This window comes from Hordeum vulgare, chromosome 5H (genome assembly GCF_904849725.1).
Source record: "Hordeum vulgare subsp. vulgare chromosome 5H, MorexV3_pseudomolecules_assembly, whole genome shotgun sequence".
NCBI classification, from domain to species: Eukaryota; Viridiplantae; Streptophyta; class Magnoliopsida; order Poales; family Poaceae; genus Hordeum; species Hordeum vulgare.
The window spans coordinates 108,261,476-108,286,005 of NC_058522.1; the positions used below are offsets into that span (position 1 = coordinate 108,261,476).

Consider the following 24,530-nt stretch of genomic DNA (forward strand, 5'->3'; position numbering starts at 1 on the left):
ATGGAGTCATACGCTCCCTTGGCGTCGCTCACCATCGGCTCCACCTGCACCATGGCATCCTTGGCGGCTCCTACCTGATCTTCCGGGAGGCGTCGGGCATCATATTGAACAGCCGACGGACCCGGCGCAGCAGAAGGCTCCCTAGGCATCCCGAGCTCCGCTCCAGTCGGTTCAGCCGTGAGGGCCATCGTCTCAGTCGGCGGCACCGTCTCAGTCGGCGGCGCGTTCATGGTGGGATTGGCAGTAGGTTGGATAACCCCAGGGACAGGCGCCAAAGCTGGCTCCGACCTCCTTTGGTCGTCGTCGTCCAGATGGATCACCTCCGAAGGAAGCCCGACTGAACAAAATAAAATTACAGAAAAAGGTCAAGATCAAAGACAACACTCGTGAAACAGTAATACAACTCTCGGAGTCGTGACAACGTACCTTGCTGGGACGTGGCGGCGTTATCCGTGTCCATGGGATCATCGTCCTGGCGCGGCAGAGAGGTGTCGGAGGTAGCAGTTCTGTTGAGTGATATCCACTCGACGGATAAACATGAGTTCCCAAAAAAAGGAGTTCAATCAAATACTGAAGGAAGATGAAAGAGTAAAGATACTTACGCTGAGGCGACCGGAACAACGATCCTCATCCGGGGCAAGGCTTTCCGAGGTTTAGGGCCACTAGGTTTGGCCACCTTGGACGGCTGGTTCACGGGCTCGGCAGAAGCACCCCTGGTTCTCTTCACACTCCGAGCACTCGGAGCCACGGGAGGAGCTGGCGGAGCACTCTGGGCCGCGGGAGGAGCCGGCGGAGCAGCGGGGTCATGACGACGCTTGGTTCGGTGCTCTGGTGGTGAGGGTGACGAGCTCTGCTCTCCACTCTCCTCCTCCTCCTCTTCCGTCTCCTCCTCCGTCTCCCCACTGTCAGAGACGTACTCGACGCTATCCGCGCTGCCCTCCTGGCTGCCCTCCTCTTCCTCGACTGGATTCCCGTTCGAGACTGCAGAATGCCAGTTTGTCCACTCCTGCACAAAACACAGTCGGCAACGTCAGTCAGCGAGACAAGAAAAGCAATAAAGCTGAGAAGGTTAAAAGCACTCGACAACATGTACTCACCTCATTCGGAGGAGGATTTTCGGCGCGGAAGGGCTTCACCCGCGGGGCTCCCACGGGGTTATCACACGTGCCTGTGATGCTGCGGACCCACGCACTCATAGTCTCACCGCTCACGTCCTCTGGATGAGACCGAGTGGAATCCGAAGGCCCCACGTAATGCCACATATCGTGGTCTCGGGCCTCAAGCGGCTGGATGCGCCGACCCAGAAAAGTCTCCAGCAGGTGCATGCCGGTGACTCCCCTCCGGACGATGGCTATCAGCGCGTCGACCAAAGGCTGGATCTGGGTTCTTTCTCCCTTAGAGAGCGCAAGCTTCCTGGGAGGGTCCGGACGGTCTAAACTGAAAGGTGGCAACCCACTCGAAGCATTCGGACAAGCAATGTCCTGGCAATAGAACCAAGACGATTGCCAGTTCCTAACTGACTCGGATAGCTGGAGGGAGGGATAGCCACTCTTTGTTTTCTTATAGAAGCCTAAACCCCCGCAGAGCTGGAGGATGTGTGTCTTATCATCCGACTGGCTAAGCTTCTTAACAGTTTGGGATATAGCGGAGAAGACATATTTAAAGAGCCCCCAGTGGGAGGACATCCTATGAAGCACTCGCAGAGGGTGACGAATGCAGAAAGGTGAACTATTGCGTTCGGAGGAAAGTGATGGAGCTGCGCCCCGAAGTAATTCATGATACCTCAGAAGAAAGGATGGGGAGGCAAGGAGAAGCCTCTCGCCACGCGGCTGAGCAGCAGAACACGCTCCCCCTCCTTCGGCGCCGGCTCCGTCTTGCCTTCCGGCAGCCTCCAGGACTTGTTGGTGACCATGCCGTGCTCCACCAGCTCCAGGACATCGTTCTCCATCACCGAGGAGGGGAGGAAGTCCCCCTGGATCCAGCCCGCTGGCAGCGCCCGCTGCCGCCGCTGAGTGGAGCCCCCCCTTCTTCTTCTTCTCCGAGAGCTGGTTTGCCCCTTCGTCATGGCGAGGGCGACGGATCCGCAGAGGAGGAGGGGAAGGAGGTGGCTTGAGGTGTGCAGAGAGCTGCGGGAGGAGCGAGATTAATGGGAGGAGAATGAGCAGCGCAACAGGAAATCCCGTCGGGGAGGCTTTAATAGGCTTTTGACTGGGTCACTTGCAGGTGGGCCCAGGATCTTATCCCCCCAACCGGCCGCTGCAAGATTAGTGGAGAAGATAACGACGCGGTAATCGAGGAGGCGAAACCTACTCGATGGCAATGCCGTCATCCCCGCTGAGCGCGCGGCAACCGAAATTTGAGGATCTCGGAAAATCCGGCGCTATTAGTTTGACCAGTCACGTCGAAAGATTCCGCGGAAGCACTCGGTCCCTGACGGTTCGTTTCACTGGCATATTCACTCGGATCACTGTCTGAAAGGATAAAATGGATTGAGACAAACAACGCTAAAGTCATCTCGATACCAGTCGGTTCCAAACTCCAGACATCACTTCATCGTTCCAACCCCGATCCATTCGGGGACTAATGATGGGGTTATAGTCCCAGGATAGGGTCATATGTCTGCCCTATAGGTCCTACCCAAGGACTACCCTTCATAGAAGACAAGGCCCTTAGACAGTTCCGACTGAACTAAGGACGCCCCCATCATCGAGTCGGCGACGATCCACTCAGAGCATATCTAACGTACCGACTGGAATCCACTCTGTACATCGTAACCTCCCAGGAGGGCAACGGTCATACGTTTTCATACACCATTAGCATTTAAAGCTTACGTTACCTGTAACGTAAGAATTTACTCGCCACTATTCCACCCCTGTCCACCGGGCCATTATGAAGGGCAGCGCACTCTATATAAGCCGCCCTTCACCACTGGTACGGGGGTTAGCACTTGCTGTAATCCTATAATCCACTCGACACAAAGCTCCCAAGAGCACTGAGACGTAGGGCTTTTACCTCCACCGTAGAGGGGCCTGAACTCATACATCCTCGCCGTAGCTAAGGCTTTGTCCATATACTTTCGTACCCCATACTTCTACTGTCAGACTTATACCCACGACATGATATAAAATTACGAGCACAATGCTGCACTATGTAAGCCTTTACAAAAAATAGTTAAGTGCATCAAATAACTAAGCATGAGAACAATGTCAACATAGTGGGGACACCAGAACCAAATATCATTTAAGTAACAAAAGCCAGATGACAATCCAGCTTGAAAAAGGAATCACCAAACAACTCCTCAAAAATTTGCCACACCTTATGTAACAGTTTTTTTAGGAGGGACGGGCAAGACTCAACCAATGAGATGCTATTCAACAAAACACATCTACGAGTCATACATTCCATGAACCAGCAACGTCAAATTATTTTATCACTTTGTGAGTTGTAAGTTAATTTTAAAATTATAGAAATCGAGCGCACACATAGTTAAATTCCCAAGGATACTACTTAACTATAGAGGGAAACAAGCATGAATTACATCTTCAATCGTTTAAGTAACATCAAGTCATATATAAAAAGAGAACGACGCTGAAGTGAGTCTACGTGAGTCTGCAAATCACCACCTATGGCAATGTTACCCACCATGAACAGAAGCGGGAGGGTGCCTAAATCAAATAATAGAAGTTAGCACATCAACCATGTGTCATGCTAGCTGAGGGAAAAGGTGAACATGAAAAATGCTCTTACAAACAAAAGAAGCTCCGCAAGCCAAGGGAAAACACCAAACTCAATCGCCGATATTGGATCATGTCATTTGTTCCATCAACAAGTATTGTAGAGCCGAACAGGCATCCCTGACCGCCTCCTCGTCCTGAGAGTGGACGCTGCAGTGCTGAAAGAATAGGTTTGACTTGCCCAGGAACACACATAGATCAACTCATAAGGCTGCACCAATGGGAGCAACAGAGGCGGTTTGCAAGGGTGGATCATTACTGGAAGGTGGATCACGGCTCAGTGCAGCAGCGACACAGAACCGTCAACACCCGGAACGATACCAAGATACCGTCGACGTAGAGATCGGCCACATCAACGCTGAGATCCTCCGCCCATCCTCCCGACTCAACCACACCTTCGCACCTCCAGGGGTATGACACCCTGCAGCGAGAGGACGCTAGAAGGCGGCCGCGGGCGAGGGGGCTCAGCCTCGAACCCAAGACATCGTCCCCGCCACCGACCCTAACCTGCTCCTCTCGGTCCCGGAGGAAGGATGAAGAGGCCGCGGGGAAACCCTAGCCGAACGCGAGGAGGGATCGATTGGGTCGTGGGGGAAGCGGGGGGCGATGCGGGGCTAGGGCGTGCGATGCGTTCTATTTGCGCAAGGGTGCGGGGTTGAGCGGTTTAGGGCGCGAACGTGCCAAGGTGTACACACTCGTGGGCCTTCGCGGTGTTAACGAAGGATTTTGTTAACGATCAATTTAGATCATTGATTATCTGATTAGATGGTTCAGATCGTTAGTTGGATCTGCCTTCTCGAGCTTTTAATAGTAGGGATGTTGTTGGGCAAACTACATCGGTTTAGATCAATCTGTACCCTTGGATTTCACTAATGAATGAGGTGTATTTATCACAAGGTACCATAAAAGAGCTCAATTTTTAAGGTATAGGGTTGGATTGCCGATTCCCGTGTCATATCCACAAATGCGTTCGGACGTGATCGGATAGTTCCAAAGGTCCGCGATGCCGTTACTCCATAATATTCATCCTACTTGTCCACTTGCACGGGCAACTACTACCCGATCTACGACTAGGAGGTGATAGCATGACAGATCCATCCAGATCATATACTGTACAAAACAAAAGAATCACTCACACACACGCACCATACGTGGGATTTGCCAGCACTGCACACCCAGCCGCACCCCAAGAAAGAAAGAAAGAAAGAAACCAGAGGAGGAGCAACAGCAACGACACTGCACCGGAGCGTCTTCCCTTCCCCGCCTCTCCCCCTCCCGGAATATACCTCCTCCGAGCCAACCCAGCCTCCCGCGCTCCCTCCCCCTTGCCTCCGGCCATGGCGGCGGCGGCGGCGGCGGCGGAGGCGGAGGAGGGGCGTGCGGCGACCAAGTACGTGCTGATTACCGGCGGCGTCGTCAGTGGCCTCGGCAAGGGCGTCACTGCCAGCAGCGTGGGCGTCGTCCTCAAGTCCTGCGGCCTGCGCGTCACCTGCATCAAGATCGGTCCGCGCCCCCTCCCCTCTCGCCCTTCCTGCCCATGCTTTCCCACTTCTCGCCCACGGCCCGCACAGGGTTGGGGTCTCGCGCCTCACGTCGTTGCGGCGCCGCGGGCGGGTCTGTCCTCATCATCTCCTAGGGGGCGTCTCCCTTTCAACTTCGATTTTGGCTATTTAGAGCCTCGGCCCTAGAAAATCCTGCGACCCTGACCCAAATTTGAGCTTCCCTGACTTCTTGGTCTGGTGAAAATGCGGCATTCGTGCGCCTTCCAGTGATTTCATGACAATTTCTTCTATTTATTTCCTCAATTTTGGTGCCAAAAGAGCTAGTAAGTCGGGAGATCGCATGCTAAGCTGCGTTCACATTCCTTGTTCTGGTCAGAACTTGGGATGGGCAATTCAACGAATGAAATAAACGGCTGCTCCTTTTGGGAGTTCCAGTTATTGATTAAGCCTTCAAGACAGTTACAGCCGATGCCTACTTGTCATGGCTGTCGCTGCCCAAAAGGCGCTGTGATCCTGGAGAATCAGTAGCTCTTGCCGCATTGAGTAATTTTTGTCCAACTCATGTCAAGTTGCGGAGGTCTTTCATCTTACTACTGCTAGTTTTCTCAAACATTCTAAAATTGTTTAAAAGGTGGCACCTTTTGGGTTTTCGGCTAACTTTTGGGTCAAATGTGGATGCTGTGTCAGAATATTGGGAATAAATAAACATGTGCTATTGTGTAACGTTTTAGTGCCTTTTTACTGTGCTGGATTGGCTTTGCTACGATGGCGTTTCCCATTTGCACAGTTAGGAACTTGGGATCTTCCACTATTTTTAATATTGTCCATTTCCTGTTTCTACAGACCCATATTTAAACACAGATGCTGGTACTATGTCTCCCTTTGAGCATGGTGAGGTGTTTGTGCTTGATGATGGAGGAGAGGTACGCCCTCTTGAGTGCACATATAAATTTTAGTCTTACACTTTCAGTGTTTGTGCTGTCTTGCACCTGACTTTTCAAATTTATAGGTGGATCTGGATTTAGGGAATTATGAGCGTTTCTTGGATGTTACTCTTACGAGGGAAAATAACATTACCACCGGGAAGATATATCAGGTGAGCACTCCCCCAGGAAAAAGGCTTGCTGATTGTCACTTGAACTTCTAAACAGTGGATGCCTTTTTTTTCAGTCTGTCATTGAGAAGGAGAGGAAGGGTGCCTATCTTGGAAAGACGGTCCAGGTAACTCCCTTGTTTTATTCATTGCTATGTTCACATACGCACGAAATGCCAAATATGACAGCCTATGATACTCTTACAACTATAATTTTTCAGGTGGTTCCTCATGTAACTGATGAAATAAAACAATGGATACAATCAGTGTCCTCTGTTCCTGTGGATGGGCAGACGTGTCCAGCTGATGTTTGTGTTATTGAATTGGGCGGTACTGTAGGTAGGCTTTTCGGACATCTTATATATGATACTACTTTACTTATTGTTATTGTAGAGGAGAAATTGATTTTGTTCATGTTTCAGGTGATATTGAATCAATGCCATTCATTGAAGCTCTACGCCAGTTGTCGTTTTCTCTTGGTATAGTTGGGTTTTCTTGTTGTAATATCAATTACCATATCCATGGTTGCTGAGAATGTGCCAGTTTACTAGGCTTCTGTGACTGCTGTATCATTTCACATTGTCTCTCCTCTCTATTTATTCATTGGCAGTAAATCAATCATAAATTGTGATATATATTAATTTTGTCTGTGCTGCCTTCCTTTTTTGCGATTAACTGGACATACACTGCCATGTGGGTCTGGACTTATGGCTAGCACACAAAGAGTAGGATTAGTGTTATGACCGGTACAACGTACCAACGGAGGAGGCCCAATGGGCAGGGTTAGTTACGGGCTTAGCCCAAGTTATCTTACCTATCATAGAAGTCCAAGTTATATTAGAGTCCAAGTTATATTAGAGTCCAAGTTATAGTCCAAGTTATCTAGGGTTTAGTGAAGGCTGTCCTCCTTTATAAACACATGTACCCCTTCGATATTAATCAGACAATAAACAGTATATTCTGTTGTCGTCTCCCTCAGGAGACGAGAGCCCCAAACCCTAGCCGCCTCTCTCTCTCTCTCTCACGCCGCGACGGCGCCCAACCGCCGGCGCCGGCGTCCCCAACCTCGCAGCCCGCACTTCCACCCCTACAACCTACGTCCGAGACCTGGTAGAACCCTAGCCTCTACCAATTTGGTATCAGGTAGCTTGGGTTCGATGAGTTTGTCGGACCTTCCCACCACCACCGCCGCCGCCGCCGCCACCGCCTTCCCCGCCACCTCACAGCAGCCGCCGCCGCCGCACCACTCACCGCCGCCGGCCACCTCAGGTCCGGCCGCCTCCGGTCCCGCGGCCCTGGCGGCCGAACCCGCCCCCGTCCTCTCCCCGGCGGAGATGTCCTCGGCGATCCGCGACCTCAACCTGGCGGTCTCGAACCTCCGGACTCTCCTCCAGGCTCCGTACGCAACCCCGCCACCACCGCCTCCGCCGGCGGCGCCCTTCGCGCCACCGCCCCCGGCGACTGTCGTGCCCCAGGGCCTGCCGATCACCCAGGTCCGATGGCCGCCGTCGCCGTCCCCGCTACCGACGTGGATGGACACGCCGACCTACACGACGGCGCCACTACAGCCGACGGTGTTGCAGCCACCCGCCCCCACCTTCGGGGGGTTCGGCGGGTACACTGATCCGTACGCCGGGAGCTCCGTGGTGCCGCAACACTCTCCTTCCGCCGCGCTGGGCCGTCACGAGGGCACCTACGCGGCCTCGCCACACGTGCAACAGCCACCCCGCTTCACCAAGCTGGAGTTCGCCACCTACGACGGCACTGTCGACCCCCTGAACTGGCTCAATCAGTGCGACCAGTTTTTCAGGGGGCAGCGGACCATGGCGTCCGACCGCACGTGGATCGCCTCCTACCACCTCCGTGGCGCCGCCCAGACTTGGTACTACGCCCTCGAGCAGGACGAGGGTGGGATGCCTTCATGGGAGCGCTTTCGCGACCTGTGTCTCCTCCGGTTCGGCCCCCCCATACGTGGGAGCCGCTTGGCCGAGCTCGGTCGCCTTCCCTTCACCACCTCGGTGCAGGACTTCGCCGACCGCTTCCAGACGTTGGCCTGCCATGCGCCTGACGTCACGGCTCGCCAACGCGCCGAGCTCTTCGTCGGCGGCCTTCCCGACCACATCCGCATCGACGTCGAGATGCGCGACCCCCAGGACCTGCAGACGGCCATGTATTACGCACGCGCGTACGAGCAGCGCGCCAATGCCCTGCAGCAGGCGTTCCCGGGCCGCGGCACGCGTTCCCCGACCCGCCCCGCCCCGGCGGCCGCCACCCCGACACGCCCCGCCCTGCCGGCCGCTACGGCGGCTGCCCCCGCGCCGACACGCACCTTCCGGCACTTGATGTCGGCCGAGCAGCTCGAGCGGCGCCGCAAGGGCCTGTGCTTCAACTGCGACGAGCCATATGCGCCGGGTCATACGTGCGCCCGCCTGTTCTACTTGGAGACCGTCGACGACGCGGAGGTGGAGGCCCTCACCGCGGAGCTCAACGCCACCACACTCTCCGAGGCCGGCATCACGACCTACGGGCCGGTCGACGCGATCGCCTTCGTCGTCTCCCTTCATGCCATGGCTGGCATCAAGACGGCAAAGACGATGCTGCTTCCGGTGACGATCAACGGGGAGCGTCTAACCGCGCTCGTGGACACGGGTTCGACGCACAACTTCCTGTCCGGGGACACCATGCGCCGCCTCGCACTCCAACCGGCGGGCTCGGAGAAGTTAAGCGTCACCGTCGCCAACGGGGACTGCCTTGCTTGCCAAGGGGTGGCGCGGCAGGTTCCCGTCCTCATCGGCGACGAGCCGTTCTCCATCGACTGCGTCGGCATCGACCTGGGCTGCTACGACTTCATCCTCGGCATCGACTTCCTGTCCACTCTCGGCCCCATCCTTTGGGACCTCGATGTGCTGTCCCTCATCTTCTGGCGCGAGGGCGGCCGTCGCGTTCAGTGGACAGGCATCGGCGGCTCCGGCGCCGTGACTCCACAGCTCCAGTTGATGGCGTCCGCACTGGACGAGGCGCATCCCCTCCTGGCCGACCTCCTGCAGCAGCACAGCGACATCTTCGACGAGCCACAGGGCCTCCCTCCCGTGCGGCCCGGTGACCACCGCATCCACCTGCTGCCGGACACGGCACCTGTAGCCGTGCGTCCGTACCGGTACCCTCAGCTGCAGAAAGACGAGCTCGAGCGTCAGGTGGCGGTCATGCTCGCGCAGGGCATCATCCGGATTTCGACATCGCCGTTCTCCGCCCCGGTGCTCCTTGTGCGCAAGTCCGACGGCACATGGCGCTTCTGCATCGACTACCGCGCCCTCAACGCCCTGACGTCCAAGGACAAGTTCCCCATCCCCGTCGTGGATGAGCTCTTGGACGAGCTACACGGAGCGCGCTTCTTCACCAAGCTCGACCTTCGCTCGGGCTACCATCAGGTGCGCATGCACCCTGACGACATCGAGAAGACGGCGTTCCCACTCACCATGGCCACTTCGAGTTCCTGGTGATGCCGTTCGGCCTCTCCAACGCGTCGGCGACCTTCCAGGCCCTGATGAACGACGTGCTCAGCCCATACTTGCGCCGCTTTGTGCTTGTTTTCTTTGATGACATTCTCATCTACAGTGCATCTTGGGCGGAGCATCTACAACATGTGGCCATCATCTTCAACGAGCTTCGAGTGCATCGTCTTCACCTCAAGCGCTCGAAGTGCTCGTTCGGCACGACCTCCGTTGCGTACCTGGGGCACGTCATCTCGGCGGACGGGGTAGCGATGGACGCGGACAAGGTCGCCGCCGTCGCCGCGTGGCCGATCCCGCGGTCACCGCGGGCGCTCCGCGGCTTCTTGGGCCTCGCCGGCTACTACCGGAAGTACATCCGGGACTTCGGCCTCATCGCCGCGCCACTGACGCGTCTCCTTCGACGCGACGCCTTCTCCTGGGACGAGGAGGCGACTACGGCATTCGAGGCTCTCCAGCGGGCGCTCACGACGGGACCCGTCCTCCAGATGCCGGACTTTGATATGCCGTTCATCGTGGACTGCGACGCCTCTGGCATCGGCTTCGGCGCCGTCCTTCACCAGGGCGAGGGACCACTCGCCTTCTTCAGCCGCCCCTTCGCCGCTCGCCATCACAAGCTCGCGGCCTACGAGCGCGAGCTTATTGGGCTGGTTCAGGCGGTGCGCCACTGGCGGCCTTATCTTTGGGGCCGGTCATTCCGTGTGCGCACGGACCACTACAGCCTCAAGTTCTTGCTGGACCAGCGCCTCTCCACAGTTCTGCAACACCAGTGGATCAACAAGCTTTTGGCTTTGACTTCGCCGTTGAGTACCGCCCCGACCGTCTCAACACGGTCGCCGACGCCTTGTCCCGCCGCGACACTGAGGATGTCGCGGACGACGTCGCCATGGCTGGCACTATCATGTGCATTCGCTCCGGGCCATCTTTCGCCTTCATCAACGACATTCGCCGGGCAACTTCGACGGTCGTGGACGCCCAGGGCCTGCGCCAGCGCCTTGATGCCGGCGAGCTGGACGCGCCCTGGCGCTTGGACGAGGGGCTACTCCTACATGGCCGCCGCATCTTCGTGCCCGACCATGGCGACCTGCGCCACCAGGTCCTGACCTTGGCGCACTCTGCAGGGCACGAGGGCGTGCAGAAGACTCTCCATCGTCTCCGTGCTGATTTTTACATCCCCGGTGATGGCGCGATGGTCCGCGACTGGGTGCGGTCGTGCGTGACGTGCCAGCGGAACAAGACGGAGACACTACGACCCGCGGGTCTACTGCAGCCGCTGGACGTACCCTCCCAGGTGTGGGCGGATATTTCCATGGACTTCATCGAGGGCCTTCCCAAGGTGGGCGGCAAGTCCGTCATCCTCACGGTGGTTGACCGCTTCTCCAAGTACGCGCACTTCATCGCCCTGGGTCATCCATATACAGCCGCCTCCGTGGCGCGGGCCTTCTTCGACGGCATCGTCCGCCTCCACGGTTTTCCTCGTCCATCGTCAGCGATCGTGATCCCGTGTTCACGGGACATGTCTGGCGGGATCTCTTTCGACTGGCGGGCGTGAAGCTCCGCATGAGCACGGCGTTCCACCCTCAGACAGACGGCCAATCCGAGGTGGTCAACAAGGTGATCGCCATGTACCTGCGCTGTGTTACTGGTGATCGTCCACGAGCTTGGGTGGACTGGTTGGCGTGGGCGGAGTACTGCTACAACACCTCCTATCACTCCGCCCTGCGCACCACGCCTTTCGAGGTGGTCTACGAGCGCCCACCTCCGGCGATGCTCCCTTACGAGCCTGGGACGGCTCGGTCCGAGACGGCGGGCGACTTACTCCGCACCCGCGACGACATTCTGGCTGAGGCACGCCAGCGTCTTCTCCAAGCACAGCAGCTGGCTCGGAAGTACTACGATGCTCATCATCGCGAGGCGGAGTTCGCGGTGGGCGATTGGGTGTGGCTGCGCCTCCTCTACAGGACCACGCAGTCTCTCGACCCGCGCTCCAAGCGCAAATTGGGACCTCGCTACGCCGGTCCCTTTCGTGTGCTGGAGCGTGTCGGCACACTCGCATACCGCTTGGAGCTGCCAGCTGGTTCTCGCCTCCACGACGTCTTCCATGTCGGCTTACTGAAGGCCTACCGCGGGGACCCTCCTGCAACGACACCGGCCCTTCCTCCTACTTCGGATGGCCGCCTCCTTCCAGCTTCCGCACAGGTGGCGAAGGTGCTACAGGCGCAGCAGCGTCGCGGCGTCTGGCATGTCTTGGTACAATGGACCGGCCTGCCAGAGGAGGAAGCGACTTGGGAGAAGCTCGACGATTTCCGCCAGCAGTTTCCAGATGTTCAGCTCGAGGACGAGCTGTTTGAGAAGGCGGGGAGAGATGTTATGACCGGTACAACGTACCAACGGAGGAAGCCCAATGGGCAGGGTTAATTACGGGCTTAGCCCAAGTTATCTTACCTATCTTAGAAGTCCAAGTTATATTAGAGTCCAAGTTAGAGTCCAAGTTATCTAGAGTTTAGTGAAGGCTGTCCTCCTTTATAAACACATGTACCCCTTCGATATTAATCAGACAATAAACAGTATATTCTGTTGTCATCTCCCTCAGGAGACGAGAGCCCCAAACCCTAGCCGCCTCTCTCTCTCTCTCTCACGCCGCGACGGCGCCCAACCGCCGGCGCCGGCGTCCCCAACCTCGCAGCCCGCACTTCCACCCCTACAACCTACGTCCGAGACCTGGTAGAATCCTAGCCTCTACCAATTAGTCCGATTCCTTTTCCATTAAAATACATCTCTATAGGATTGAAGATGAGCCAAGAAGGAGAGTTTGAATTAGGAAAGCTTAGATTAAGGAATCTGCATTACGGAAGTATGGGTCGGGTAGTTGGATTCTTTCCCCAGTTGTAATTTGATTGCATAATAAAGGGCAGTCAAGCAGTTATTAGTATTTTTTGCATTCAGTTATTTTCTAGCCGGTCCATCATGCCTCATGTGCCCTATCTCCTACGCACCTCTTCTATCTAATCATCACCATGATCAGTTGATCATGGCACTTGATGGAGGTCATCCTTGTAGTGCCAAGGCCTCCCACCAATTACAGCTACACCTCTGCTCTAACTCAGGCCATAAATTCACGTGATATACGCTATAAAGTCAGACAATATTTTCCTTACTGAAAAATTGTTTTTCTTGTTAGTGGTCATACTTGGATATGTCACTCATCCTTATATATTTTGTAGGTAAGGACAATTTCTGCCTCATACATGTGAGCCTTGTTCCAGTGTTGGGTGTAGTTGGTGAGCAAGTAAATATTTCTCCCATCATGAATTATACTAATCACATCATACTTGGACATGCCACTCATCTTTATATATTTTTGCATTGTCGTCTTCTGTCAGTACAGCTAATCAGTAATCACAAATATAGAACCCTCATATTCTTGTCGCCTTTTTTTTTTAGAAAACTAAGCCAACACAACACAGTGTACGAGAACTAAGGGCCTTGGGTCTTACTCCTGATCTTCTAGCGTGCCGATCAGCACAGGTAACATGAAGAATAATATCATATGCTTTAAGATATGTCATCTCTCACATTGATAGATTTTAATCGTGTCAAAGTCATCTTCCCAGTTAAGATGCCTCTCCATATCACGAACACTAGTTGAAATGTGTGCGAGGAATTTGGACTTTCTTTTTCTTTCATAACGGGTCCTTCTCCTGAATCCATTCTAATCTGGCTTGGTTTTCCTATGTTTATCTCAATTTTCAGCCACTAATAGGATCCGCGAAGGAGAAGCTTTCACAATTTTGTCATGTACCGGTATGCTTTCATAACGAGGAATGTGAAAAGGGCCATTTTGTCCACAATATTTCCCTACTTACATTCTATATTATTTCTTGCAGGTTGAGAACATACTTAACATCCATGATGTTCCAAATATATGGCATGTTCCCCTTATTCTTAGGGTGAGTTTCAATCGTAAACTAAAAGCTTAGCATTGACTATGTAGAGGGAGCTATCGAATTGGTACGAATTACATTTAGTCATCTCTTTGGTATTAAGATTTTTTTATGTGCTGCTTTCCAGAACCAAAAGGCTCATGAAGCTATAATCAAACAACTAAACCTTTCGAGGTGAGTCAAATGGTTATTGAAAACCATTGCTTATGAATGTTAAATGTGCTCAAGTTTGCACGTATGAACCATTGCAATTTTCATATTACCTGTATACTTTTGGTAAAAATATGCGCTGCTGATATTTTATGTATAATTAGCTTACACTTTGTATTTCTGGATATTGTTGCCTTTTAATGAATGTTAAAGAATGCTTGTTCTTTCATGATTAGTGCGCAGTTTGTGATTTGAGATAGTAATATCTTACCAGTTTCATACATGGCATTATTATTAGTATGTCTTGAAGCAATCATGTTTTGGTCTTATAGGTCTGCTGGCCCCCCTGAATTACGAGATTGGACGCTGATGGCCGAGTCATATGATAACCTCAGTACCTCTGTTAGAATTGTTATACAACTCTTCTCTCTTAACTGATTGCATGCTGCAAAATCAAATTTACTGAATATGGATTCCATGCAGGTTAAAATTGCTTTGGTTGGGAAGTACACTAATCTGTCAGATTCTTACTTATCAGTGGTGAAGGTGGGTCAAGAATCAACTCTAAATATATAAAAGTGGCTTTCCTAGTTACAAACATTACATCTCATACAAGGTTTAATGTAGAGTTGAATTAAGCTTGCCAATGATGAACACGATTCCAATAACTAGGATTTCTGCTTCTGCTGCAAAATAACAATTCAGTCAAAACTCTCCATGGGTGTCTACTGTAGAAGCAATCAGCTGGACTTCCCCATTTCTATGTTGTGCTAATGATAAATGTTGTCTCATTTATTATAGATGTAAACACTGTTTTTGATTCATGTATGCGTCTCATTTTGTTCCAGGCTCTCCTACATGCCAGTGTTGCATGTTCACAGAAACCTTCTATCCAGTGGGTTTCAGCTTCAGATCTTGAAGATGCGGCTGCAGCAAGTGTAAGCCACTAACAGTTTGCTTTTCATATGATTGGTTGGCTACAGTACTAGCTGCAACAAGTGTGAAGGCTGTAAGGGTGCTACAGCAGGAGAGAAACTCATTCGGCGCACTGGAACCTGTGGTGCAATTTTTTTTTTAAATTGCGAGAAATAGATGGCATAGACATGATGAGTACACTACTGTCCAAAATTTTCAAATCCAAATTCAGAACATAACTTACGAAAAAAGATGACAAATCAAGTCGATAGAGATAATGGGCCGAATTCGCAGCCCACTTTAGATTAGCTACTATGCAGAGAGATTTGTCTTTTTGTTTCTCGAGCTGTGTTCAAATCTTTATATTGAAACTAAACATGATGGTAAATATATACTGTGTCTGCATGCTGAATTTTTCCAGAACCTAACATCTTCTAGACAAGTGAACTGAGGTTGGGTGCACCGTATACATACCCTTCCTTGGACACTGAACGGAGTGGCCATGTGAGCTCAAGAAGATCTTATCATCGTTAAACTCCTGAGCAGGGGGAACATTCATTGTTCCGCCAACACAATTGACATTGATGATCTGTTTTATCTTTGCTGCCGATTAGTATCTCAGTGTTATAGATATTGATGTATGCTGCTAGCTCAACATGCCTGCTGTACAAGGTCATTTTATTTGCAATTATTACATCTGTAGTGTATTTAGTATCTGTAGTCAAATTAGCAATTATTTCGTGTGTGTCCTTGCTTGCTTGCTAGCTTTCTTGTTGTGCGTTTGACTACATTACTGTGGCATTATTTTTGTACAGGCACCAGATGCTCATGCTAAAGCTTGGGAAACTCTTAAGGTTAGTATGCTGATTGTCTTTGGTTCCTACTCTGTGGTTATGTAAGCTCAGTCTTCTAAAAGTGTTTAAGTTCTAAAATAAATCAGGGTTCCTCATGCATTTTGATACCTGGAGGATTTGGAGATCGTGGAATATCTGGTATGATATTGGCGGCAAAATATGCTCGTGAGAATAAAGTACCATATCTTGGCATATGTTTGGGAATGCAGATATCGGTGATTGAGATGTCCAGACATGTGTGTATGCTTCCTTTTATTACTTGCCAATCAAGTTATCTTTGTAGACCCAGATTTTTATGAATACTGGTGTAGGTTTTGGGTCTGGGAAATGCAGACAGTGAAGAGTTCAAAACAGACACACCAGATCGTGTTGTTATGTACATGCCTGAGGTACTTCTCTGTCCTGTTATGTGCAAGACAAGGACTCGATGTTGTTTGATGCTTTTATAATTCACTGTAAAGGTATCAAAAACACACATGGGGAACACGATGAGGTTGGGTTGCCGTCGAACGTTCTTCCGCAAACCAGATTGTCTGACATCGAAACTGTAAGGGTGTTGTATCCTTTGTTTGTTGACAGATATGTTTGAAGCTTCTGAATGCTAGTTTGTTGAACATTTACTGCTATAGCCATGAAATTTAACTGGTTGTGTGGCATGTTGTCAGGAGCTTTTGTTAAACGCTTGGTGTTTCTCATTGACCATCTGTTGCATATATACTACTCTGTCACAATCTTGTTGCACCTTCTAACATGGACATTAATGCAAATATCAGGTATGGAAATCCTCCACATGTAGATGAGCGCCATCGTCACAGATACGAGGTTTGCCATGACTGTTAGTTATTAAACCCTGTGTTATTCATGTGTATTATACAATTATTACCTTATGCTCCTTGGAAGTGATCAAACTTTCTTCTGTTTAAATAGGTCAATCCTAGCTTTGTTCCAATGCTTGAGAATGCAGGACTTCAGTTTGTTGGTTGTGATGAAAGTGGAAACAGGATGGAGGTACCAAGCAAACATCCCATTTCATCATCATCTTGATTTTTTTCCCTTTCAAGCCTGAACCTGCTTCCACTTACGATCAGATTGTAGAGCTACAAGATCACCCGTTCTACATAGGCGTTCAATTCCATCCAGAATTCAAGTCTAGGCCTCGAAAATCGTCACCTCCATTTACAGGTATGCTTATTCATTACGCCTTTATGCTTGCCTGTTAATTGCTCTCCCATGAATGCAGTGCCATAGCCTGCTTCCACCGATCTGTGGTGGGAGCTTGCCTGTGTTCTTGTATTTTTACCCTCTGCCTTCTATAAAGCTAAGGCACGCAATTTGCATGCTCTCTCAAAGAAAAAAATGCGGTGCCATAATTTGCCCCTCTTCTCGTTTATCACCGTGATATAGCTGCTATGTGATTTGGTATGAAGGTCTGATACTGGCAGCGACTGAACGCATGCGAACACTTACAAATGTCCCCAATGGTGGCGCTGGAGCTTCTGAGTAGTGTCGTTGCACACCGTCAGGTATTGTGTTCTGAAACTTGATTATCCCTGAACGTTTTCCTGAGATACCTAAGGCCATCCGTTTTATGAGTGGAACTATGGTGTTATTGCTCCAGATGGATATCACCCTATGTGTGTGCAGTTCAAGAATCTGCTTGTGGCCGAAGCAGTTTCCATCATGTAGTCATGTACCAGAAATGTACCTAAGCTAAGAGATATGTTCTGTTTTCCGTGGGGAGTGGCTTAACCGATCATCATACAGTGGGGTCGTAATTTAGTTGGCTAATTGAGATGGCAATGCTAAGGCACTTGTCGACTTCATTTGAGGTACAACCTGTGTATCAGTCTGAGATGATCATGCAAAGTTCTTTGACCTGCCCCCTCTTTATTACCATGGTAAATATGGTATGCTGCAATACGAAACCCTGGTGAAATAAGTACCCTTTTAGAAATAATTACGTTATACTATGTTTTTTCTTCCTTTTCAGTATCAATAATACGTTATATGTTTACTGTTGACTTTATTCGTGACAGTTTACACTTGTAGACATCCCGAAACATATAAACATCAATTAAACATTGCACGCAGACAACAAAATGTTTTGCCCGAGTTGCAGCACAACCTCAGATCCTACACAACATCATTGTACAACGTCTAGAACAACAAATATGAAGAATGGGGGCAAAGCACTTTGTGTCCAAACATACGGTCTACAATGCTTGATACCTAAGTTATAATGACAAAACCATGATGTTACATGACCTAAACTGCATTGCAGAATCTGCCTGCCTGCTAAAAGTTTCCATGATCCAGTCCAGGATATGGATAAACACTAGGCTCCGGTTCGGTGATAGGATCATTGTGCCATATCGATGGTCCAGAGACATGGTTAAGTGGATTCTCAGAGCTATGGATCACAGGCATGTTTTCTTGGAACTGAGTAGGCATAAATTGTTGCGGCAGAAGATTGTGTTGAACAAAGGTTGATGCCTCCATGCCGTTGCCGCTATCCATGGACATGGGAACTTCCATCTGCGTATGGATGTTCGCTTGAACTGATCCTGGAAGCGGAGGAAAATGTGAGATCAGGTATGTTCAGTTTCGCTGTTGATAAGTTGGTGCAGAAACCGGTTGCTCACCTTCTAAGATCCACAGAAGTTCACCATCCAACTGTGAAGGTGCCATGAATATTTTAGGTTGCTGCTGGCCAAGGGGTGGAACACCTGAAAAAAAAAGTCCACGTATGAGCATATCCAAGTCACCGAAATTGCAAGGAGTTCCATACATAAAGCAAAAGGAATGAAGAGATAAGAGGGGTACAAAGAAGCAACAACTACCTTGGTAATAATGTGTGTTAACTGCATTCTGATCACCATGAACATGCTCACTGGGGTGAGATGGTTCAGTGACATATTGAAACCGGTTTTCATCCGCTGTGGTTCCTTGAAACGACAGATTCAAGCTCAAGAGTTGAGGCCATCGCAGAAAGACGAGAGTGCAGTAAGGGTAAGGTAACGTATATGTAACTTACCTTGAAGTACCTCATCTGGCTTAAGCATGACCGCATCCAGAGAGGAGTGTGTGCTAGAGGGAGCTTGTTCAGGAGGATTGGCATTCATCACATAGTTAAACCGAACTTGTTCAGGAAGATTGCCATTTTCTGGATAGGCTCGACCTACTTGAAAGTTGGCAAGTATGAGCATAGCAAGGATTTCCATACAAAAGGCACAGAGGAGAACAAGAAGCAACAACTACCTTGGTAATAATTTTGCTTAACTGTGTTCTGATCATCTTGGACATACTCATGGTGGTGAGATGGTTCATTGACATGGTCGATCCTATCCTGAAACTGGTTTCCGTTTGCTGTGGTTCCTTGAAACGGCAGATTCATGCTCGGGAGTTGAGGCCATTGCAAAAAGGATAAAAACATAGTAGTAAGGGTAATATAGCAAGTGCTTGCTCTGTTCAAAACTGTAAGACGTTTTGGTAGGCTAAAATAGCCAAAAAAACGTCTTATAATTTGGGACGGAGGTAGTATCTAACTAACCTTGAAGTGCCTCATCCGGCTCAAGACTGACTGCATCCGGAGAAGAATGTGTGCTAGAAAGACCTTGTTCAGGAAGATTGTCATTCATCGCATAGTCAAATGGAACTTGTTGACGAAGACTGCCATTGATCCTATCATGTATGTTTGTGAGACAGCATCCCTTAGCATGCTTAACCATTTTTTCCCAAGAGTTGTTCACCTTCTTTATCAGAAGAATCTGCATGTCAAGAATTTGCAGCAATATTAAGCATCGCGGTAAAAATATTACAAGTATAGAAAGAGAGAAGTAGTTCCGGGCCAAGTATTTTTACCCTTGCACGGAGGTCATCTGCGTCCTTATTCAAAGCCTTCAAGAAGTCTTCCACTGTGTAGATTTTAGCATTTTTAAGCCTGTTGTGGTAAGTTCCATCGTTGGCGATTTCTTCTAGACGATACACTTCATCATTCGGTTTTGGAGGGTACCTCTTCTCGTTTGCTGAAGCAAATAAAAGATTAAGAAACAAAAACACAGAACCTGAACTCAATAGCAACAAAAACAAACCTCTGACGGACAACAATGTTCTATTGTTACCTTCATTCCTGCGATCCAGCACCGTGACTGGCTTCATGACAGCTTCTTGGACTCGAACACCAGTCTTTTCACTCGTACAAACTCTTGCTCCCACGACGAACTTCCTACTGCGAGTCCTGGATGATCCTTCTTTGAAACGAATCCTGCCGAAGGAGGCCTCTCCATTGTTCAGCCATACACTGCAATCGCCCCCTAACACAAACCCGTGTCCGTCCCGACCTTGCACGATTTGGCTATTGAACTCCTCTCCGGTCCAGTTTCCCCGGCAATCGTTGCAGAAGTCGCCACGGAGAACCAGGATCTCAATTTTCAGTTTCGAAAGCGGCCCTTCCTTGACCATGTTATCACCATTAAAGATGCCAATCCTGATAGCCGCATTGCTCTCAGATGTTATGTTCTTATCTGTGTAAACTGGAGTCTTCAGGCCATCCAGGAAACACAGGCGAATGTTGGTGTTTGGTTCACACGGAATGGCACTCTCCTGATATGACTCTGATCTGAAGCAGAAACATGAACGGCATTGTGATAATTATTGGATTGACATTTTCTGAATTTAACATTCACATACTACTTTGTTCCATTAAGGGACCATCAGATGGGTATTGTGAACTACTACATAAATGGCATCTTGACAACGGGGAAATATTAAATATTTCAAGACGAGATTAAAAATGAAGGAACAAACAGCGGACCCGGCGCGACTACAGATCATCCTACCTTGGGTGTTGATCAGCATGTTGGTCGGAACGCAAACAAGCCAATTTCTTCTGCAGTTTTTACACGACAAAACAACTGTGAGCAACAAATACCAGAAAAAAAAGGACGGCCATGTTAAGACATTATTTTAGAGTAATATGAATCTAACCACTTCATGGCTTATATCCTCCATCTGCTGCTGTAAACTTTCCAATTTGCTAAGACCAAAGAGCATAGAGACAAGACAGAACCACATGTAAGCATTTTTTTTCTTCCGAAATAATGAAACTTGCAAAGCTTGCATATTTTCATTAAGAGAAGAACATGCGGATGGTTCATGGAACTCATGAGTACATCATCACATAAAAAATGGTATAACTATTTGTAATTAAACCCAATGAATTACTACCCACATCCTTCCTCAGATTCACTTTTAATTATCCAAATGGTCTACAATATACAACCTTGATCATCAAAAAATGGATCGCATTGTAACTATTTATCACAAGTGCAATTATTTCCTTTTGTCATTAAATACATGTCACAGAAGATATCACGAAATCTTGAAATGCAAATTCAGGGAAAAGGAGCGGAGTGCCCTACTGCCCTTGATGTATAAATGTTCCTAGCAAATATGCAAACCACTTGCCTACATGTGGATCTAATATAGGCCCCTGAAGAAGCTCGGGTGAACCCCCACCCCACCACACACATACACACCCAACCCCTCCAGCAGTTTATGCCTACCCAATTACTTATTAGTGCAGCTGCATTATTTAGAAGAATTGAGTCGCACAATCTCCATCAATGCACGGGGTACATGAAACACTTGTGTGTTTTTTGGCACAAGTTCCTATACACTACATATTATGTTGCCCGTGTTTTGAGAAAAATGGAACTGATGTTTTGACCCTGCAAATAAACACATTACTCGAAGATAATGAGAACACTGATTGTATTTTATTGAACAAAACTAGAATACCATATTAGAATATGGAAAATATTCTTACCTCATGATAAGAATCTGAACCTTGTGAAGTTTCTGAACCTATATGGGAGTACATTATCAGCCACAACAGGAACAGAATAAGGGGGAGATAGCCAAATAAGTCAAACTATATGAATACATAAAATGCAAGCAAATACATTATTTTGTACAAAGAATTATTCATGCAAAACCAAGAACTAATCTAAAAAAAAAAGAACTATACCTTAAAGGTGCTGAAAGTGTATATAGAAAATGCAGTCAATATGTACTAACAGTATGCGCAAAAACTTATTTGGCCGGAAAAGAGAGTGCATCATGTTGTATACACATCGTGAATCTGGTCCATTGATTATTATATTTATTTTTGGGATATGTACATTAACTAGGCTTCAGTCACAAAATATTCTTTCACATGGTGTGCTTCACTTTAGTAAACCAAAAGTAAAATTTTAAAAAATAAATAAAAATAATAGGCGAATCAACCTGTTATTGAATGGTTAGAAGGACTTTGCTTTATATATAAAGTAGCGAAAGCCTTTTTCGGTAATGGTTAGAAATACAAGCTGAAGTCCGAGATTTGATATTGGTGCTTATATTTTTTTGGTTTTATATTAATAGGAAGTTGGTACAAAATCTCGGTATTTTACAGCAGGTGAATTACTGGTTGTAAATTTCAAGCAAAAACATGTAAATAAAGAAAACGAAAGCTATATTTGATGTGTGAGCTCACCATGCGACCAATCTGCGACATACTTTCTGTCACCGTCATCTTTTCGCTCCTGCACACACACACACATCCACACGGCCACACCCATAAATTGGCGGGGACAGAAGAAATTAAAAAAAAAAAGATCAAGAAACAGAGCTCAGACAAGAGCAGGTAGCCAGCGAAGAGCGAAGGGGACATACGTTCGCACAAGAAAGAGCACGACGAACACTGTCTGCCGCAGCAGCCGCTTTCCCGGCGACGCTGGCTCGCTGCCGCCGGCGGAGGCAGCTCGAGGGACCCCCACGCGCAGGCGCTTCGCCGAGCCCTGGGCGCTGGCCAAGGCCAGCTCCCTCTTGGGCGCCATGCCCTTTTCCTCTCTGTTTTTTTCCTTTCTTCCGCTCAGTTTTCTCTCGTGCACAAGAGCAAAGGAGAGAAGAGTGGATTATGTGGCGGGTGCTGCTCTCGCCTGCAGTGTCTGGTCCGGTTATATAGGCGAGAGCACGGCGACGACTGACGGAGCCAGTTGAGTCTGCCACTTCACTCGCCCGCGCCACGACGCGGCGGAAAATGCAAGGAATCTGGTTTCGTTCATCGACACGTAGGGCTGTTTGGTTTATGCCGAGTTAAGTGGCATAAAACTATTATTACTATTCGGGTTATGGTTCCCAGAAACTATCAGTTTTTAATTCTGTTGACACGTCCCTAAATATAAGTCTTTTAAGACATTTCACTAAAGTCTACATATGGAATAAAATGAATGATTCTACATTTTAAAATATGTTTATATAGATCCGTATGTACTCCCTCTGTTTCAGTTTTTTAAGTCCGTCATGTGTATCTAGGTCGTTAATTTGACCAAGAGAGATATATATTAAAAATATATATCATTAAAAGCTTTAGATGTTCTACTTTTTAATGATATAATTTTTATGTTAAACAATATATTTTATATAAGTAAAATTAACGACCTAGGTACACGTGCATGCCTTATAAACGGTGATGGAGGGAGTAGTCCACTAATGAAACCTCTTTAAAAACTTATATTTAGGAACGGATGGAGTATCAAATTAGGAGTCGGGTGTTTCCATAAATGCCTGTTGTTAAAAAATTAAACATGCTTATGATAGGTCGGGCATGCATCTAAACAATCCGTCTATTTGATCGTGTGTTTAACTGTTAACTAACATGGGGCCCCACAAGTTAGATTCCTCTTCCTTTTCTCTTCTTCTTCCTCCCAGTCTCTTCTCTTCTCTCCTCTCCATCGTGTCCCACGAGCCGCGGACAATCCTCCCCCTTCCCTCCTTAGCCTTTCCATGGTCGTGGGAGGTGCTCGCCAACGTGGATGGGAGCGGTCGCAGGGGTCGGTAGGGGATGCAGGGCACGACGACGGACGCAGGGGAGGCAGGGCATGGCGGGCGATGCAGGAGAGGCAAGGCGCGACGGACGGTGTAGGCGAGGCGGCGGTCACAAGCGAGGCAGGGCGCGGCGGCCGACACAAGTGAGGCAGGGCGCTCGGGATCGAGCTCCTAGCTGCGGCGGGTGCGCCTCCTCACAAGGACCCGATTGCTTTTTCAAGAAACTTTTAGGGACATGATTATTTTTTTAAGAAACTTCTAGGGACCCGATTGCTTTTTCAGACACTGACATGTGGGCCCTGCATGTCAGTTAACGATCAAATGAATGGCCGTTTAGGTGTGGTCCCGACCTGTCATAAACATTTTTAATTTCTTAACAATGGCCATTTGTTTTTTTAAAAAAACCGACCCCTCACTTGGTAGTCATCAGCGAAAAATTAAAAATAGATAGTTTTTTGGGAACCATAGCCTGAATTGTAGTAGTTTTATGGTATTTACTCGTTTATGCCCCCAACTCACCCTATCAAAATATTGGTCACGTCCAATCCCTTAGAGCATCTACAGTCGGACTGGGCAAATCCGTCCCCCCTATACGTCCACGGACGCGTCAGGGCACGTTCATGGATGCATTTGGACGGCTTCTCATATTTCGCTCCCCGCATCCACATATCTGATATCTGGGCTTTCAAATCCATGCAAAATCATGTACATCGATCACACAAACCAATGTCGCATGTAAATAAAAAATGTTAATACCGAACATAAATATTGTTTACATAAAATTTATTTGAAGTGCACAATCAATCATCTGCTCTTTGATTTCCATTGTGGGTCCACATATGCTCCGCCAAATCATCGAGTAGTTGCGCGTGCACCTAATGATCTCGTAGATTCTGATGTGCAGAAAATTCATAAGCTCAACTACATCTTGATCTTCTAGGATTTCAACTTGTCCGAGCA

The 24,530-nt window shown here is 48.9% G+C and overlaps 2 protein-coding genes across 4 annotated transcripts; one reads left to right on the top strand and one right to left on the bottom strand.

Moving 5' to 3' along the window:
* The first annotated feature begins 4,868 nt into the window (after positions 1-4,868).
* Positions 4,869-17,640, top strand: LOC123399327 (CTP synthase). 2 transcript variants are annotated; one of them, XM_045093740.1, is made up of 23 exons: positions 4,871-5,237; positions 6,080-6,159; positions 6,246-6,332; positions 6,407-6,457; positions 6,551-6,668; positions 6,752-6,808; positions 13,063-13,127; positions 13,283-13,366; positions 13,592-13,642; positions 13,726-13,788; positions 13,910-13,956; positions 14,265-14,334; positions 14,416-14,478; positions 14,781-14,870; positions 15,663-15,701; positions 15,788-15,937; positions 16,013-16,090; positions 16,163-16,248; positions 16,475-16,523; positions 16,629-16,709; positions 16,790-16,883; positions 17,129-17,224; positions 17,320-17,640. In XM_045093740.1, the coding sequence occupies exons 1-22, from the start codon at positions 5,072-5,074 to the stop codon at positions 17,203-17,205; spliced, it is 1,746 nt and encodes a 581-aa protein (XP_044949675.1). In that variant the 5' UTR covers positions 4,871-5,071; the 3' UTR covers positions 17,206-17,224; positions 17,320-17,640. The 2 variants fall into 2 exon arrangements, with proteins under 2 accessions (XP_044949674.1, XP_044949675.1); XM_045093739.1 differs by having other exon boundaries at positions 4,869-5,237; positions 6,407-6,668.
* Positions 17,641-17,753: 113 nt separating this feature from the next.
* LOC123399328 lies at positions 17,754-22,838 on the bottom strand. Of its 2 annotated transcripts, none has more exons than XM_045093741.1 (13): positions 22,416-22,838; positions 22,237-22,285; positions 21,529-21,566; positions 20,688-20,736; positions 20,540-20,589; positions 19,823-20,319; positions 19,563-19,726; positions 19,252-19,468; positions 18,960-19,076; positions 18,736-18,882; positions 18,542-18,646; positions 18,344-18,427; positions 17,754-18,265 (listed from the first exon to the last, which is right to left on the bottom strand). In XM_045093741.1, the coding sequence occupies exons 1-13, from the start codon at positions 22,577-22,579 to the stop codon at positions 17,997-17,999; spliced, it is 1,950 nt and encodes a 649-aa protein (XP_044949676.1). In that variant the 5' UTR covers positions 22,580-22,838; the 3' UTR covers positions 17,754-17,996. The 2 variants fall into 2 exon arrangements, with proteins under 2 accessions (XP_044949676.1, XP_044949678.1); XM_045093743.1 differs by having other exon boundaries at positions 18,736-18,879; positions 22,416-22,833.
* Positions 22,839-24,530: the final 1,692 nt, after the last annotated feature.